At 37.5% G+C, this 14,046-nt stretch overlaps 1 protein-coding gene across 4 annotated transcripts in view; it reads left to right on the top strand.

Moving 5' to 3' along the window:
- ARHGAP15 (Rho GTPase activating protein 15) overlaps positions 1 to 14,046 on the top strand; it is a 326,436-nt gene that overhangs the window by 12,445 nt on the left and 299,945 nt on the right. For all 4 annotated transcript variants that reach the window (XM_074828524.1, XM_074828523.1, XM_074828525.1 and 1 more), the window contains one exon: positions 4,651 to 4,830. In XM_074828524.1, coding sequence (XP_074684625.1) covers positions 4,666 to 4,830 — 165 coding nt within the window. In that variant the 5' untranslated portion in view covers positions 4,651 to 4,665. The remainder of the gene's footprint in view (positions 1 to 4,650; positions 4,831 to 14,046) is intronic.

Genomic DNA, 14,046 nt, shown 5'->3' with positions numbered 1-14,046 from the left:
AATTTTGAAATACTGCTATCCTCTTGTTTCTTGAAGAACTAATGCTTTGCTTTGCTTTGTAGAAAACTTATATACTAACTTTATTGATACTGTACCAAAACTCATGAAATACAGTTCTTGGGTAATACTGGTCAGTCCACTCATTATATGATCAATTCTGGACAAAACAACATGTCAAAATGGATTAAAAATCTGATAAATGCAATATAAAGGTTCCTCTAGCTCCATGATTTGCTGTAGGAGAGGGATAGTTACTGTCTGCTATCGTGAGACAGAAACAATAATTAAGCTACCAAAGACATAAGAATGAAAGTGAGATAAACATGATGTCTTAATTTCTTCAAACAGCTAAAAAGTATATTTTTACTTTTTTTCATGGAAATTATAAATACCAAAAAGAATGATTTGATTTGTTTTGTTTTTCATGGGGAAGTTAACAATGTTACGTTGTTTCCTTTATCATCACCTTTCTCTTTTCGAAGAGAAAAGGCAGAAAATAATTTTTCCCCATCAAAGGAAAACGAGAAATAATTGAAATATTTTTGTGGTTATCAGGCATCAAGATTTTCTGCAAGCACTGTTTCTAAAGGAAATGTTACAGAAAATGTTCTTGAAAAATAGTTTTGCCAAGACGCAGCACTTTGTGAGGAAGACTGAAATCTGATCTCCACAATTTGCTGTGTAACTCCTTTAACCTGGACATGATTCTCAGAAAAGGGATGTTTTTACTGTGTGTGCGGATTTGCATCCGCAATAACCTTTTTGTTTTTCAACTCTGTGATACTCATTGCTTCCATACTACGTGTGTGAAAGTCAACTGTACATGTAGAAATCAGGGGTTTAGGATCTTAACCAATGATCTGCCGGATAAGTCAAATGCCACTTGGCTATTTAGCAGCCACCTCACACCTGAGGTTGGTGTCTGAGGTCTGTCTTCAGCTCAGCCTGGTTCACTGTGGGGATGCTGTGCTACTCACTGGAGCAGGCTTGTCTCCTCTCCAAGCATCCCAAACACATGGACCAATTTGTGGGGAAGGTGACTGCAAGTGTTAACCCACTGAGGTTGTGAATTTCAGTTAAAGTATGAACCGCTTCTTCGTTCAGTGAGGACTTTCAAACTTCTGAGGTTATCTTAAAAAGTGGCTGTCTGTGTAGGACTGGATTGCTTTTGTTGTCCTAGCCAGAAAGATGATTTTGTCCCTTCAGCTCAGTGGTGTTTCTTGCCCCATAAGCAAGCTGATTTACCCACTCTCCAGAAATTAAACTTCTCCTTTCTCATATCCAACATAACCATTTTCCCTACTCTGTGAATCAGTTTTCCCTTCCTGTATCATCTGTCTAACCTCACGTCAAGAATTTTTCTTGTACCTGTACTGTCCAACAACTTTTCCCCACCCTTATACAACCTGCTGCTTCTGTTCCACAGTGCCCCAAAACAGGTACTTCCAAGAGGTTTTCTTCATGGTGTTCCCTGTCCCCCTTCTCTTAGGTGAATGCCTTAAAGTTATGTTGCTCCTTTGCTCCAGAAACCCTATAAACAACAAGGAAGGGGGGCAGGGAAGGTCTGTCTTGGTTTAATGCCTTTCTCCAGCAAATCAACTGTAGGAGGTTTCAAAACTAAAATTTATATCCAGATGCTAACTATTTGCCAAAAGGCAAATTAGCTAATTATATAATGAACATGGAGTGCCTCACAAGCAGTTGCACAGGGCTTGGCAGCTCTGCCTTCCAAAGTACGTGAAACGAATTCCCCTGCAAAACTGGTCCAAACTTGGCCCTGGTGCTAATAACAATTTGGAAGCACCAAATCATAAAAGCATCAGATAGGATCCTTTTTATATTTTCTGTTAATATTTGATCTGTTTCCTGACTCTCTTCCCCTCTGTTATTTTTTTAAAAGTTTTAAAAATATAATTAAAAAAAGAGGGCTGAGTGTAAGTACTACTAAATTCTTGCAAACGTGAATGCAATGCCGTTGCGTTTGTGGAGCTCATATTCAGGGTGCCATCTACTGGCATGCAGGGCTGATAACGCTGTGAGGAGTCTTAATGGATTTCGGACAGCAAAGGATTTCTACCTGGAAATCCTAAGGGAGCAACTTTTGACACATGACCTTTCTTTTCATAGTCTGCAAGAACTTGCCATGCTCTACACTAAGACAAATAAAATCTGATGGTGGAAATGTTGGGGTTTGGGCGTTTTTCTTTTCTTTTATGTTGCTCCCTGTAATTTTAGTGCCTCAGAAAATCTCCTTGTAATACTCTGATGTGTGTGAATTAGTGGCAGTTTTGTGGAAAATTAACTAAGGTTCAACGAGATCAGAATAAAAATTTTCAGAAGTCTTTGCAGACTTGTCATTTACTGACTGTGTTCCTACTTGAGATCCAGGGCATGACTTTGTCATACTATTAAACTTTTTTATAGCACATCATGTACTGACAACACCAGACAGAGACTACCCAGTTAAAACTCATAATGCTCCCAAGAAGAGATATGTCAGAGTTTTATAGGTGGGAGATTTCAGAAGAAAATCTGAGAGATGTGCTCCAGCCAAACATTGGATCAGTGACAGAGCCAGTGTTGCTCTCGTCTCTCGAGTCTGATCAGCTCTCCAGCCTGGAGCCTACTGAAAATCTGTTGAGAAGCAATTTTGATTTGATACCAACATGAAATACAAAATGGTTTGGCTCTCCAAGTTTAGAAGGAGGAAGAAATCATTCCTACTTAGAGCTGCTGCAGACCTTACTGCCAAAATGGCAAAGTGTCCCTGAGACATGGGCTGGAGTAGCAACTGCTCCAAAGGGTTGTGAGAAGTGTCTTGGGGGGAGAACACACAGTGTCATCTATCAAAGGTCCACGTAAAGAGTTTTCCCCTGTGTCCTATACCAGCTCTGCAGCAGAAATAGGCATGCATACTCCTGAGTAGCAGGACACAGCTTTAGTCAAATTTTTCTCCTCTCTTTCTGTGGCTTAAGTTCAGTAGGGATCTTTGAGTAACTAATTCAATGCAAGAAACAGACAATGAGCATAAGATTTATTGTTGCTGTTATTAAAGTTAGTGTTTCTATCATGGCACATAATGCTGAGGGAGTAATGGCTAATATTGAAGCACTTTCTTCTTCTCATTTCTCTCTTGAAGAATGCTGTGTTTCCTCCTGTTTTCATATCTCTGGCTATATGAGTTTAAATCCCCTGAAGATATTAGAAAGCCTCTGGACATGGTCCTGGGCAACCACCTCTAGGTGGTCCTGCTTGGACAGGGGGGTTGGAGCAAATGCCCTGCAGAGGTGTCTTCCAACCGCAACAATTCTGTGTCTGCATGACCTCTCGTTATCTTCCTCTACATCTAAGGCAGTTTCCTGTAAGGAATTGATTTATCAGGGTCAGGAGAGGGCAAAGCTATGAGAACTGTCCTTTCACCAGCACAAGAGCTGTGGTCCTACCCAGAGACATCCAGTAATGCTTCTCATCTCCCCCTCCCACCTTCACACCAGTACCGTATCTTCCTCTACTCTAATGCCTTCATAGAAATGGACTTTCCTGAAATCAGGGAATTTCATCTTTTTGAGTCTTCAGAAATCGGGGAGATGTTGCTAGAAAAACTTGTGCTTTTCAAACCCGTTTGGAAAATGCTGATTTTCAACAGTTTATGTTATAACTGTGCTTAAATGGATTTCCATTTCCCTGCCTCCATAGTTGGGAAACCAGCAATTCCAGCTTATATAGTATCTCTTCCTTACACATTTTCTCATATAGTTACATCACAATATAAATAGCAAGTTTTCTTGTGACTTTTACCATACTACTTCACCCATGATTTACATATAGTAGTGCCAGGGTGAACTAGGGGAAAAGAAAATAGAGCGAGTGTTGTACATCACTGTCCTGATGTTTTGTACAGGTAATATAAAGCAACTCTTGCTGATGAAAAATGTTTTGGGACTTTGAATAGCTAGTACAGAGTTTGTTGAGTTGTACTAATGCCGAGACAGGAGGTTGAACAGCAGCACTGCTAGAGAAGGTACAAGTTCCCCCCGGTCCCTCCAAGGGTTTGAGGGCTGATGTGCTCAGCCATTTATTCATTTCAAAATTTTAAAAACGAACAGAAAACCAGAAATCTTATCTGCGCTGTTGGTAGAACAGTAAAAATTAAGGGAAGTTTTATCTGATCTGGGTTTGAATCTAGGACGCTTGCCGAGTTGCAGCGTGGTCCTGTAATGCACTTGTAACATGCATGTATCGAACTGTGGAGGTAAGATATGTTAATTGGCTTCACAGCATGTCATTTTCCTTTGCAAGATTTCAAATGTGGAGTGTGAGCGGGGCCAAAGACAAAGTGTAGTGGCTGCCAGCTGGACGTGACAGAGGCTTGCAGGGAGATTACACCATAGAGGAGAATGGCTTTTGAGATAAGGATAATCTTTTACATAAACTAACTCTTCCAAGGCAGATTGGATGGGTGAGTGATAAGGACAATAATAAAACTACAGGTTGACACAGATGATAGTTATCCTGGTGTTCAAAGATGATCAAGATCTTGCCAGAAAGATAACTCAGCTTCTTCTCCTGACTACAGTGACATATAACTGGCATTGATACATTTTTGTATGAAGGGTCCCTAGATTAATGCTCTTATTTTATGTTCTTCAGGTTATCCAAGTAACCATGGAAAGGTCTACAACTTCTGATACAGCTTCTGAAAAGCCTAATCCTTCCCACCACAATACGGGGGCTGTTCAAATGAGGATCAAAAACACCAACAGTCACCACGATAGACTAAGCCAAAGCAAATCTATGATTCTGTCCGAGAATGTGAAAGTTGCTGAGCCTGTAAGTAAAATACTGCTAATATTTTCTGAGTCTTCCAATTTTTTAAAAAATACAGAATTATTTTAAGTGTGGTTAAAGATACTGGTTTCATGATCAACCCTTGCAAGGAAGGATTTAATGGCACTAATACATTTTTAGGAATATGGCTAGGCATTGGAATAACAATTTTTCTTTAATGAAAGACAAAATTTGGCTTTGGTGGTCGTGATCACAGCATCTATTCATCATTTCAACTCTGAAGTGTTACAGTACTTAAGTATGGCTGATGTAGAGAATAATACAGTATCAGATATGTGTCATGATTTCTCAAAAAACAAACTTTAAAAGCAGACAAAAGAAAAGAAATGGAAATTACAACTCCACAAATAAAGGACAACTTTGTCCGTAAAAAAACCAATTCTTGCTGTAAGAATGAATGAATTGTAAAACATCAGGCTCTGAAGTTATCTTATTATTTTAATAGTTGACAGAGTTGAAAGAGTTGAGTAATTTTTTATCCATTGCCATCTTTTTTAGAAATTAAATAGTTAGTGATGAACTCTATTGCCAGTTGCGTCCCTGCCCCTGTACTCCTTCTGAGCTACTAAACAAACTGATTGGTATGAGTCTCCCCTGGTTAATTTTCTTCCATAATGGTGGCAACTTGCAGCTGAGGCCATATGATGTTACAAAATTATTTATGCAATGTTAGCCACTTTTTGGACTCCAGATCCATTTTGTTCTCAGAGAATGCAAATGAGGGAGAAAACTCTGTTAGCTGGGGACAGAGTCCCAGGTCTCAGTGACTTCTCACAACCATGCCAACCATTGCTTTTTTGCTTTGTTGAGGTAATGGATTCCTATGAAATATTCAGCTTTCTAACAAAGTTATTAAATGGAGGAAGCCTACAATAACATCTGTATTTTCTTCCCTGTTTACTCATAGTTCAAACTTAAAATTCAGACTTATTTAGAATTACATTATTTTAAACATTAATTTCTCTGGTATAACATAATTCATTTCACCTTATATTTCCAGGGAGAAAATTCTGCTTAGATCTTAGCAGCTGATAAGATACTCATTTACCTTCCATTTAAACTATATTGTTTGCCTCAGACACACTGTACATGTTTCTTCCTTTTTATCTGACATGAAATGTTCCTCCATTACAAACCTGAAACGATGCTTATACTAATTTACTGGGAACACTATAATGTATTATCAGGAAGAGCTGTACCTTTGAAAAAGTTTAAAAGTTAAGTATATTTAATGATGCCTAACATATTTTATTGGCTGTGTTTAACAAAAGGCACTAGGCTGCAGTTGTTTTTGACAAGCATGAAAACATCACAGCATGAGACTGCAAAAGGAATTATGTAGAGAAATTACAAGTGATCCATCTCTCAATGAATTATCCACCTCAATAGCCTGCAGAACTCAGCTACCAATTAACACCTACTTTATTACATGTTGGGATGTACTTAATAACTTTCATGTGTTTATGCACTATTACCTTGACTGATGCCTCTTGTACAATTAGGCATAATTGGCATATCAATATGCAAAAGTTAAAAGGATTAACCCTCTTAAAACTAATGAGCATTTCTGTATCCAGCTGCTAAATGAGACAAAATTAGCATTTTTCACTTTTGGGCAGGATTTTATCATGCAGTTTCTCATTGTTGATATTACCTTGTTACATAACTTTAGTTTTGGGGATAGTATGCTGGACTGTTACAGAGCAAGGGCTCTAAAAAGTTAAATTAGACATAAATATTCACTGCCGCATTCCAATAACCATAGCAGGTACAATATATGTTCATTGGCTGAGAGCTGAAAAGTTGCTTTGTGTTATATTTGTTTAGTAGCTAATTATATAAAAGTGGAATTTTACTGAGTATATGTCATTTTACCAAGCAAACTTGGCTCCGACATAATAGATTGAAAGCTTGCCATGCTACTAATTTCCTTTCTATTTCAATTCTTTTCATCTCTTTTTGCCATGCAGAATATTCTGACTAGATATTGACAGACTGAAAGTGTTTTGGTGTATTTGCTTAAATAAGCCTCTTAAAGTAGTTTGCTAACGCCCAAACTAAAAGCAAAATTTCTAAGGATCCAAACGTTTTCAAAATATGTGCTTTAAATGCAGTGAGATTCAGGTTAAAAGGCCAGTGAAAATATCAACTGCGTGTATCAATTGCATGCTGACATATCTGAATCCGTGCATGTGACTTGTGAAGGATTTTGGGGAAAGTAATGGAGGAGAGTAGTCTCTGTGTGTCCGAGTGTCTTGAAAAAGCAGCGTCCAACTGATACACACACATGCATATATATTTAGTAATCTTGTTTTAAAATTTGTGATGCTCTTTTCCAGTGCACTTATAGACACAGTTTTCACTTTTGGTTTAAAGGCATGCAGATCCCTTCTAAAAGATACGTATTACCAGTATGTTAAGCAAAGCTAATTATTTTGTGCTCAAAGATAAAAAGGATTTATCCTGATTTTTCTATTTGGAAATTTGTTGTTTTCACCAGTCTGCATCTGTTTAGATGATGTATATAATCTACATGGTATCTACTGATTATGCTTATTTTCTATTTTACATTGACTGAATATTTTTATTGTATCATCAGAGATATTTTTTCTCTTTAAAAACTAGAAATAGCTGAATAAGGGACTCCATCTCACTCTTTTGCCACTCATATTCAGCATGTGCACTATACTCTATGTTCTATTAATAAATGGGTCAAATCCTTTTTACTCGACTAATGCAAAACCCACTGACTTCAGTGGATTAAGGCAATCAGCATTTGGCACATTTTGAACAATCAACAGAAATATATATTTCTAAAACATATTTGGGGAAGAACTGAACTCTCCCGACAATAAAGGGCAAAAACCAGGCAAAAAACCAGAAAGATGACTGGTGATTTATAGAGAAGAAAATACATAATTTTCTCTAAGGGATTTGTTGTATTCTCAAACATTTGCTGTGATGCTTGTAAGCACACCTGGGGCTATACTTCTGAAGGTGGACAGATTATTTTCTATACTGTGACAAAGAAGGATATGCATCATACATCAGTAGGGCCATATGCACTTGTGCATTTTATAGTAGTGAAGATGCAAATGTGGAATGCATAAGATAACTGACGCAAAAGCCAGATTCTTGGGGGTTTACGTTATTTATTTCAATGGAAATGCTTGAGCTTTGTGTAAAGGTTGAAACTAATATTAATGTAGAGTTTAAAGAGCACAAATCATGAAGCTGGACACAGACTGTGGTAAGCAAGGGCTCTTTCTGTGCATAATGTTAGTGTCTGAACTAGAAATGTAAATGAATATTTGCTATTTTCATCTGTTAAACCCCAGGGAAGTGCATTTTGCTTCATTCAGAACAACTTCAAACAATGAAATGTCTTTTTTTATTGGTGTCTATATTAAGAATTAGAACCTATTTAGACATTCCAAAATGTTAATGTATTAGAGCTTTTTCTGATTAGGTTAAACAAACTGGTAGGTTTATTTATCTCTCTAATACATTATCAGGGAAACGGGAAGCAATCTTCTTTTGTTTCTTACTCCTGTGATCATAGAACACTTGCCAAAGTTATGGCTAGCCAAAAAAACAGAAATAAAATTGCTAAAAATATAAGCCTTCTGTTTAGCAGAGTTTTTGAGCCATATTTTGAAATTGCAGGGCTTGTACATGTTTACTTCAAATCAAGCTTATAGTCAAGTTTGAGGCTTTGTTTGTATAGATTGTCCTGAAGTAGATCCTGATATTTAATTAAAATGACACTAAATCACATTGAATTGATAAGACTTGGCATCTCAAACAAAGGTAATTGCCCGTATTGGTTTTGTACAAAAATAGAGCTGCTTGGAAAATGTGCAGCCAACACAGACTGTCAACTCCATTTATAGATCAATATGTGAAAACCATTGATCAGGCAGGCATGTGTAACAGTAACACTTTGCATTTATTTGTTGTTTTTATACCATGTTAAGGCTTACAGGATTATCAGCTTCCAAAATATTTTGACTTCCTCGTAAATATGTTATCTGTTTAATGTTAATTACAAGACAGTCTCCAGCCCTCTTTTTGAGTATTTTCAGTTTCATTGCTATGGGTAGTTTTAGCTGAAAATGGATTATTTCAATCTCTGAGAGATCATCAGAGCTTCTTTTATAGTATAGTGTATTTAGGGAAAGTTTCTGAGGATTCCTTTTTCTTCCCAGTTTACTTTTTTCCTGGATGAAAAAATAAAGCTTGACAAAATATTTCTAAAAGCAGAAAACCTTCTCCTGTCATAGCTGTGTACATCTGAGGTGGAAGTGGAAAAATATTCCCTTTATTGTGTTCTAATAGTGACTGCCCAGACTTTATTCACTGAAAATTTTATCGTCATACACTAGTCCATAACAGATGCATCTGCTTTTGTCACTGTAAGGAAATAGCTGTGTTCCCTTCAAGGTGTTACACAAATCATATAATAACACTGGGACAGATGTAGAAAAGTATATGAGCTTCCCATGACAAGTGTGGTAATTGTTAATAAATACAAGCTTACACCTTGTTCGCTCCAGATATTTCAGGGTGGGTATGAAAGCAGTGAGACTATAAACACAGTCCAGTTGTACTTCATGAACATGAATATTTAAAAAAACCCCAATAATTTGTTGAGTAACGTTAGTCATTCTCCTTTTTAGTGCAGAAAAATGAGAAATGAAAGGTGTCATATGTCCCCTTACTGTAATCAAGCTGGTTTTGTGTTTCCAAAACCTAGATCTACTCTCGGATGTGTGTCGTGCTTGCAGACTGACTAGTTCGGCCCTTGACTCCAGTTTTTCAGCCATTTCCTACATGTGTCCCTTGCTCCCCACCTGAGGAGCTGCTCCGGCTCCAGGGCAGGGGCCTTCAGCCTGCACTGGGCACCGCTCCCAGATGTGCCCCTGCATGCTCATGTATGTCCTACATACTAGAAACTTCTTCGACTTAGAGGCTGAACATAGAATATTGATGCATTAGAATAATTTAGGGTTCACTTTACCTTCAAGAAGCATTTTTTCTCAATGGAAAAACTCAAGTTGCCTCCCAACCCTTTTTCAGGATCAACATTTATTGTGCAGGTGTTTTTTCAGGCTCAGAATGAGCCTTTGGTTTTCTGAATATTTTTTTCCCTTTTTTTCTTATATATGCCTTGTGAGAAGGTATTCTTCATTGTATATTTGTACCATAGTACTTCATCTGAAATAATCTTGGCTAAAAAGAAGTTAATTTTATTGTGAAACTCCCCCTTTATTTCTCTTCCAAACATTTTCACTGTACCATTTCAGCTTGATAGGCAGCATCATAATGAGATCATAGAAAAAAGAAATAACCAGCACCTATTTCTTCTTAAAAGCAAGGATAAATTCATTTCAGCTCTATTAGGGGAGTGGTGAATGTAACTGGTTTGGCTTCCTTGTTAAACCACACTGAAGTTCAGACAAGATATTATATGAGTCGGAATTGCTGATTTTGACTTTTACTCAGTGTGACAGAAGGGTAGAAAAAAGGTTCAAAAACCTCCATTTTTTTTTTTTATTTTTTCAATCTTACATTATCTCATGCTGTGAAAATCTTTACTCTATTTACCAAGCACAAATTAGTCTTGCCAAAGGTTCTGAAAGTTTGCTACTTCAGCTTAGATCCTAAAACTTCAAAGAGAGATGCAACTCTACAAATTAGTCTATGTGCTCTGCCATGGCTATTTTAACTGGAACTTAACTAAATTCGTTTATAATTTAGTACTGATTGAATGCTGCCATAAACGTACATGGGATACATTTTTTAAAGTTAGTCCTCTGATTACTAATTTGAATAAAAAACTCTAACCTTGTTAGCATCTGGACTTATTTTCATAATAACAACCCCTTCAGAACCTACAAAGTAATGAATAATTGACAACAAATGAAATGTTTTGATAGTTGTCGGCACAAAGCATGTTTAATGTTTTGTGTTGCTTCCTAGCTAATTATGTAGATGACACATTTGTCAGACCTTGACTGCCATTAGAAACGTGTTTCCAGAGGGGAGAAAAACAGGCTATTCATAGAGTAATTAACTAGAATGCTCAATGACCTGTGAGAGATTCAAATGGCTGCCAGTTCAGACATTGTTTTGTTACAGAAGCAGAGGGGTAATTAAAATTCCAAATTACAGTGCTATGATGAAGCATTTGTTTGTTGACAGTATACTCTTACTCTAGTTTGTTAATTCTTTTTTAAATTGCTTCTAATCCATTTTATAGCTTTAGGAGTTCCGTCTTTGAATTTACTGACAACTAATATTATGGTAAATTGTTCTTCGGCGGAGTACTGCGGGCTTGGCAGTTTCATGGGAGCACAAGGTGGGTGGGATAGAATTGCTGCTCTTTCCCTAAACTGACATACCATGTGCTGTCATCGAGACGTGGCTAACGCGGCACATCTTGTGAAATGATATGTTCATAACTCTGCATTAGGGAAGATGTCTAGTTAGGGGAGGAAATGGTTCAGATAAAGTAATAATAATCAAACAAATTGAGGAAGGTGTCCTAAAACGTTAGAGGAAAAGCCCTGATATGGCTAGGGTGAGGATGACCGTGGGTTAGGTAAGGACTTCAGGAAGTCGAGGTCTGCTCGATACGGAGAATTGGAGGACAATCATCTGCATGAAGAAATCAGGCACAAAATATGAAGAATGGGGTATTTCATAAGACTCGACTGTATCTTTGCCAACACCCTTTGCAGGCAGTAGTGGACATGACGGGATAAGATGTCTTTTCTTGTATAAATGTGGACTCTTTGCAAGTCCAAAGTGTTAAAGTCCTCTAAACAATGAATTAAATGCAAGCCCGAGTGAAATATTTATTTACTTTGCCAAAAGTGAGAATATGGTTTTGTTAAAGAGATCTGACAGAAGTAACATGGTGTTTGATGCAGGAGAGCTGACAGCGGCATGGAGTGAGCGCTGATTATCCTGAAGACACTGTCAGCTAGGATTGATTTCCACTTTCTCCGTTTATGTAACGGTTCCTGTAATACAGCTGACCCCAAATCACGTTACCTTGTCATTTCTCTGCATGGATCAAGAAGAGATGAGCTGAAAATAGCTAGGCACTGACCTTGAACTTGCCAGAGAAGTGAGAAGTGACAGTGGGGGCTCTGCAGCGTGGGGTGCCCGCACAAAGGCGCGGGCGGGCGGCTGCTCTGCGGTTGCAGCAGCACAAGGGGGCAGAGCAGCACTAGAGATTACAGGTGAAGCAGCTGATGCTACAGAAGCACAAGTCCATGCCAAATGGCTTGGCTTTTTTTTTTTTTTCCCCCTACCTTTCTTCCTTTTTTTTTTTTTTTTTTTTCTTTTCTTTGAAAATTGGGGAGATGCTCGCTAGAAGAGCTGTTGACTCCAAGGTGTTGATGTTCCCATCACTCGTCACTTGAAAATACAATGATTTGAAGTGATGCTTAATATTGAAATACCTTCCTAACTGAATGCATTGCTGGGAAGTTTTGCATCCTCTCTATGAATATCTCCCCATTGTTTTCCTAGCTTTTAATGAAAGAATGAAACATTTGTATTATCATTAATAGAGTTGTCTACAATTTGGGAGGTAGATCAATGCATGTAGATCTTTCTGGGTCAAGATCAATGCATTCCTCAAAGCCTGCAAACCCCTTTGGGTTTCATAGAAAGCAGGGTCTAAATATTTAAAAAATATATTTAAGCTGTTTCCCTGGTCCCATCTTGGACATTGGCCTGCTGAGAGATTTTTTCTGTTTCTCTACCTGTAAAATGGGACTGAGGATGATTCATATGTCCTTTGCACACATCACAGAGTCTGCCTCAGAGCTGGGTTGACCGTTATGTTTCAGTCATGCTCATTACATAGATAATTCTATTCTCATCATATTAACTCTATTAATTGAAATGGAATTATTCCACAATTATGGTAGTGTAACTGAGATGGGAACTTGGCCCCAGGTCCTATACATTTTCCTTATCTATATTCTCTGTGCTTAACTGTTTCACTATTTTTCATCAAAAAAGTCTTGTTTTGGCTTCATCATTAATCAGTTCTGTTCCCTTGATTCTATACCCATGTGCTTTTTAGCGGCATTAGGTTTCTCGGAGGGCTTTCATGTTTTATAGTGTATATTTCAAAAAGTATGCTTAAAAGTATTGTTTAAAAGAGTCTCTTTGTCAATATGTGTCAGTGCACACCGTGACAAGGAACATAAGCTGTGGAATTATATTCCTTTTACGCTATCTTTATTAAGTACTGTATTACAGCTAAATTGTGCCATCTAACACATTTCCTTTCAAAATGCCATAAGAGTTGAAATATGTAGGTACTGAAACTGAGATGATATCAAACTTCCCGTAGCTAGTCTTGGGCACCTGACCTGCATAGTTTCCCACAGGGGAAAAGTAAGCTCCATTTCTTTAAATTTCCAATGAGAAGGGACATGTGTCTCCTTGCATTGAGTTACATTATATCACATCATGTGACACAAAGTGACCCGATGCAACATGACAGGAGAGGTAAAGAACCAGGGGTTTATTTTGCTTTTTTATTACTGCAGTGAAATAATTACACTACTGATGCAATGAAATGGGGATCAAATTATTTTGTGCATGCCCTAAATACATGTGCTATTACACAATATACAGACATGCTTATTAAATATTGTTTAATACACTGAGAAGAGGTTTCAAAACACACAGTAGAGTGTCCTTGTTAGACAACGTGCCTATTCTTAGACAAATAGTTGACAGCAGCATTCTCCTGCTCTAAATCAGATCAAATCCCCTCTGAAGTCAGCCTTTTTCTTTTGCAGGATCTGATCCAGTCATGCTAACATGGTAACATTTTATTTTCTGTTTGATTTCTTGTTTGGCGAGGTTCATAGCCTTATTGGAAATAGGTTTTGATCATCTGTGATTTTGTTTTTATGGATGTGTATGCATACATACACAGCCATGGCAAGATTGGAATTGAAACCTTCCCCTTCAAAGGGCCCAAGACCCTACACCTTGAGAGAAAGAAGGAGCTTCATTTTTCAGTATACAGCATGTGGAACAAAAAAATATTTTTTTTTCTTTGTATTTTAGAGACCAATACTAGTAATTTATGTTTGTTACTTTAGGACAGTACTGAATATGCATAAACTTTCGAAACAGTTGTGCCTTTCTTTTCATGATTAT

The sequence above is a fragment of the Strix aluco genome, chromosome 6 (genome assembly GCF_031877795.1).
Source record: "Strix aluco isolate bStrAlu1 chromosome 6, bStrAlu1.hap1, whole genome shotgun sequence".
Taxonomy (NCBI): Eukaryota; Metazoa; Chordata; class Aves; order Strigiformes; family Strigidae; genus Strix; species Strix aluco.
Note: the sequence above shows the minus strand (reverse complement) of the source record. Positions and strands in the feature narration are given on the sequence as shown.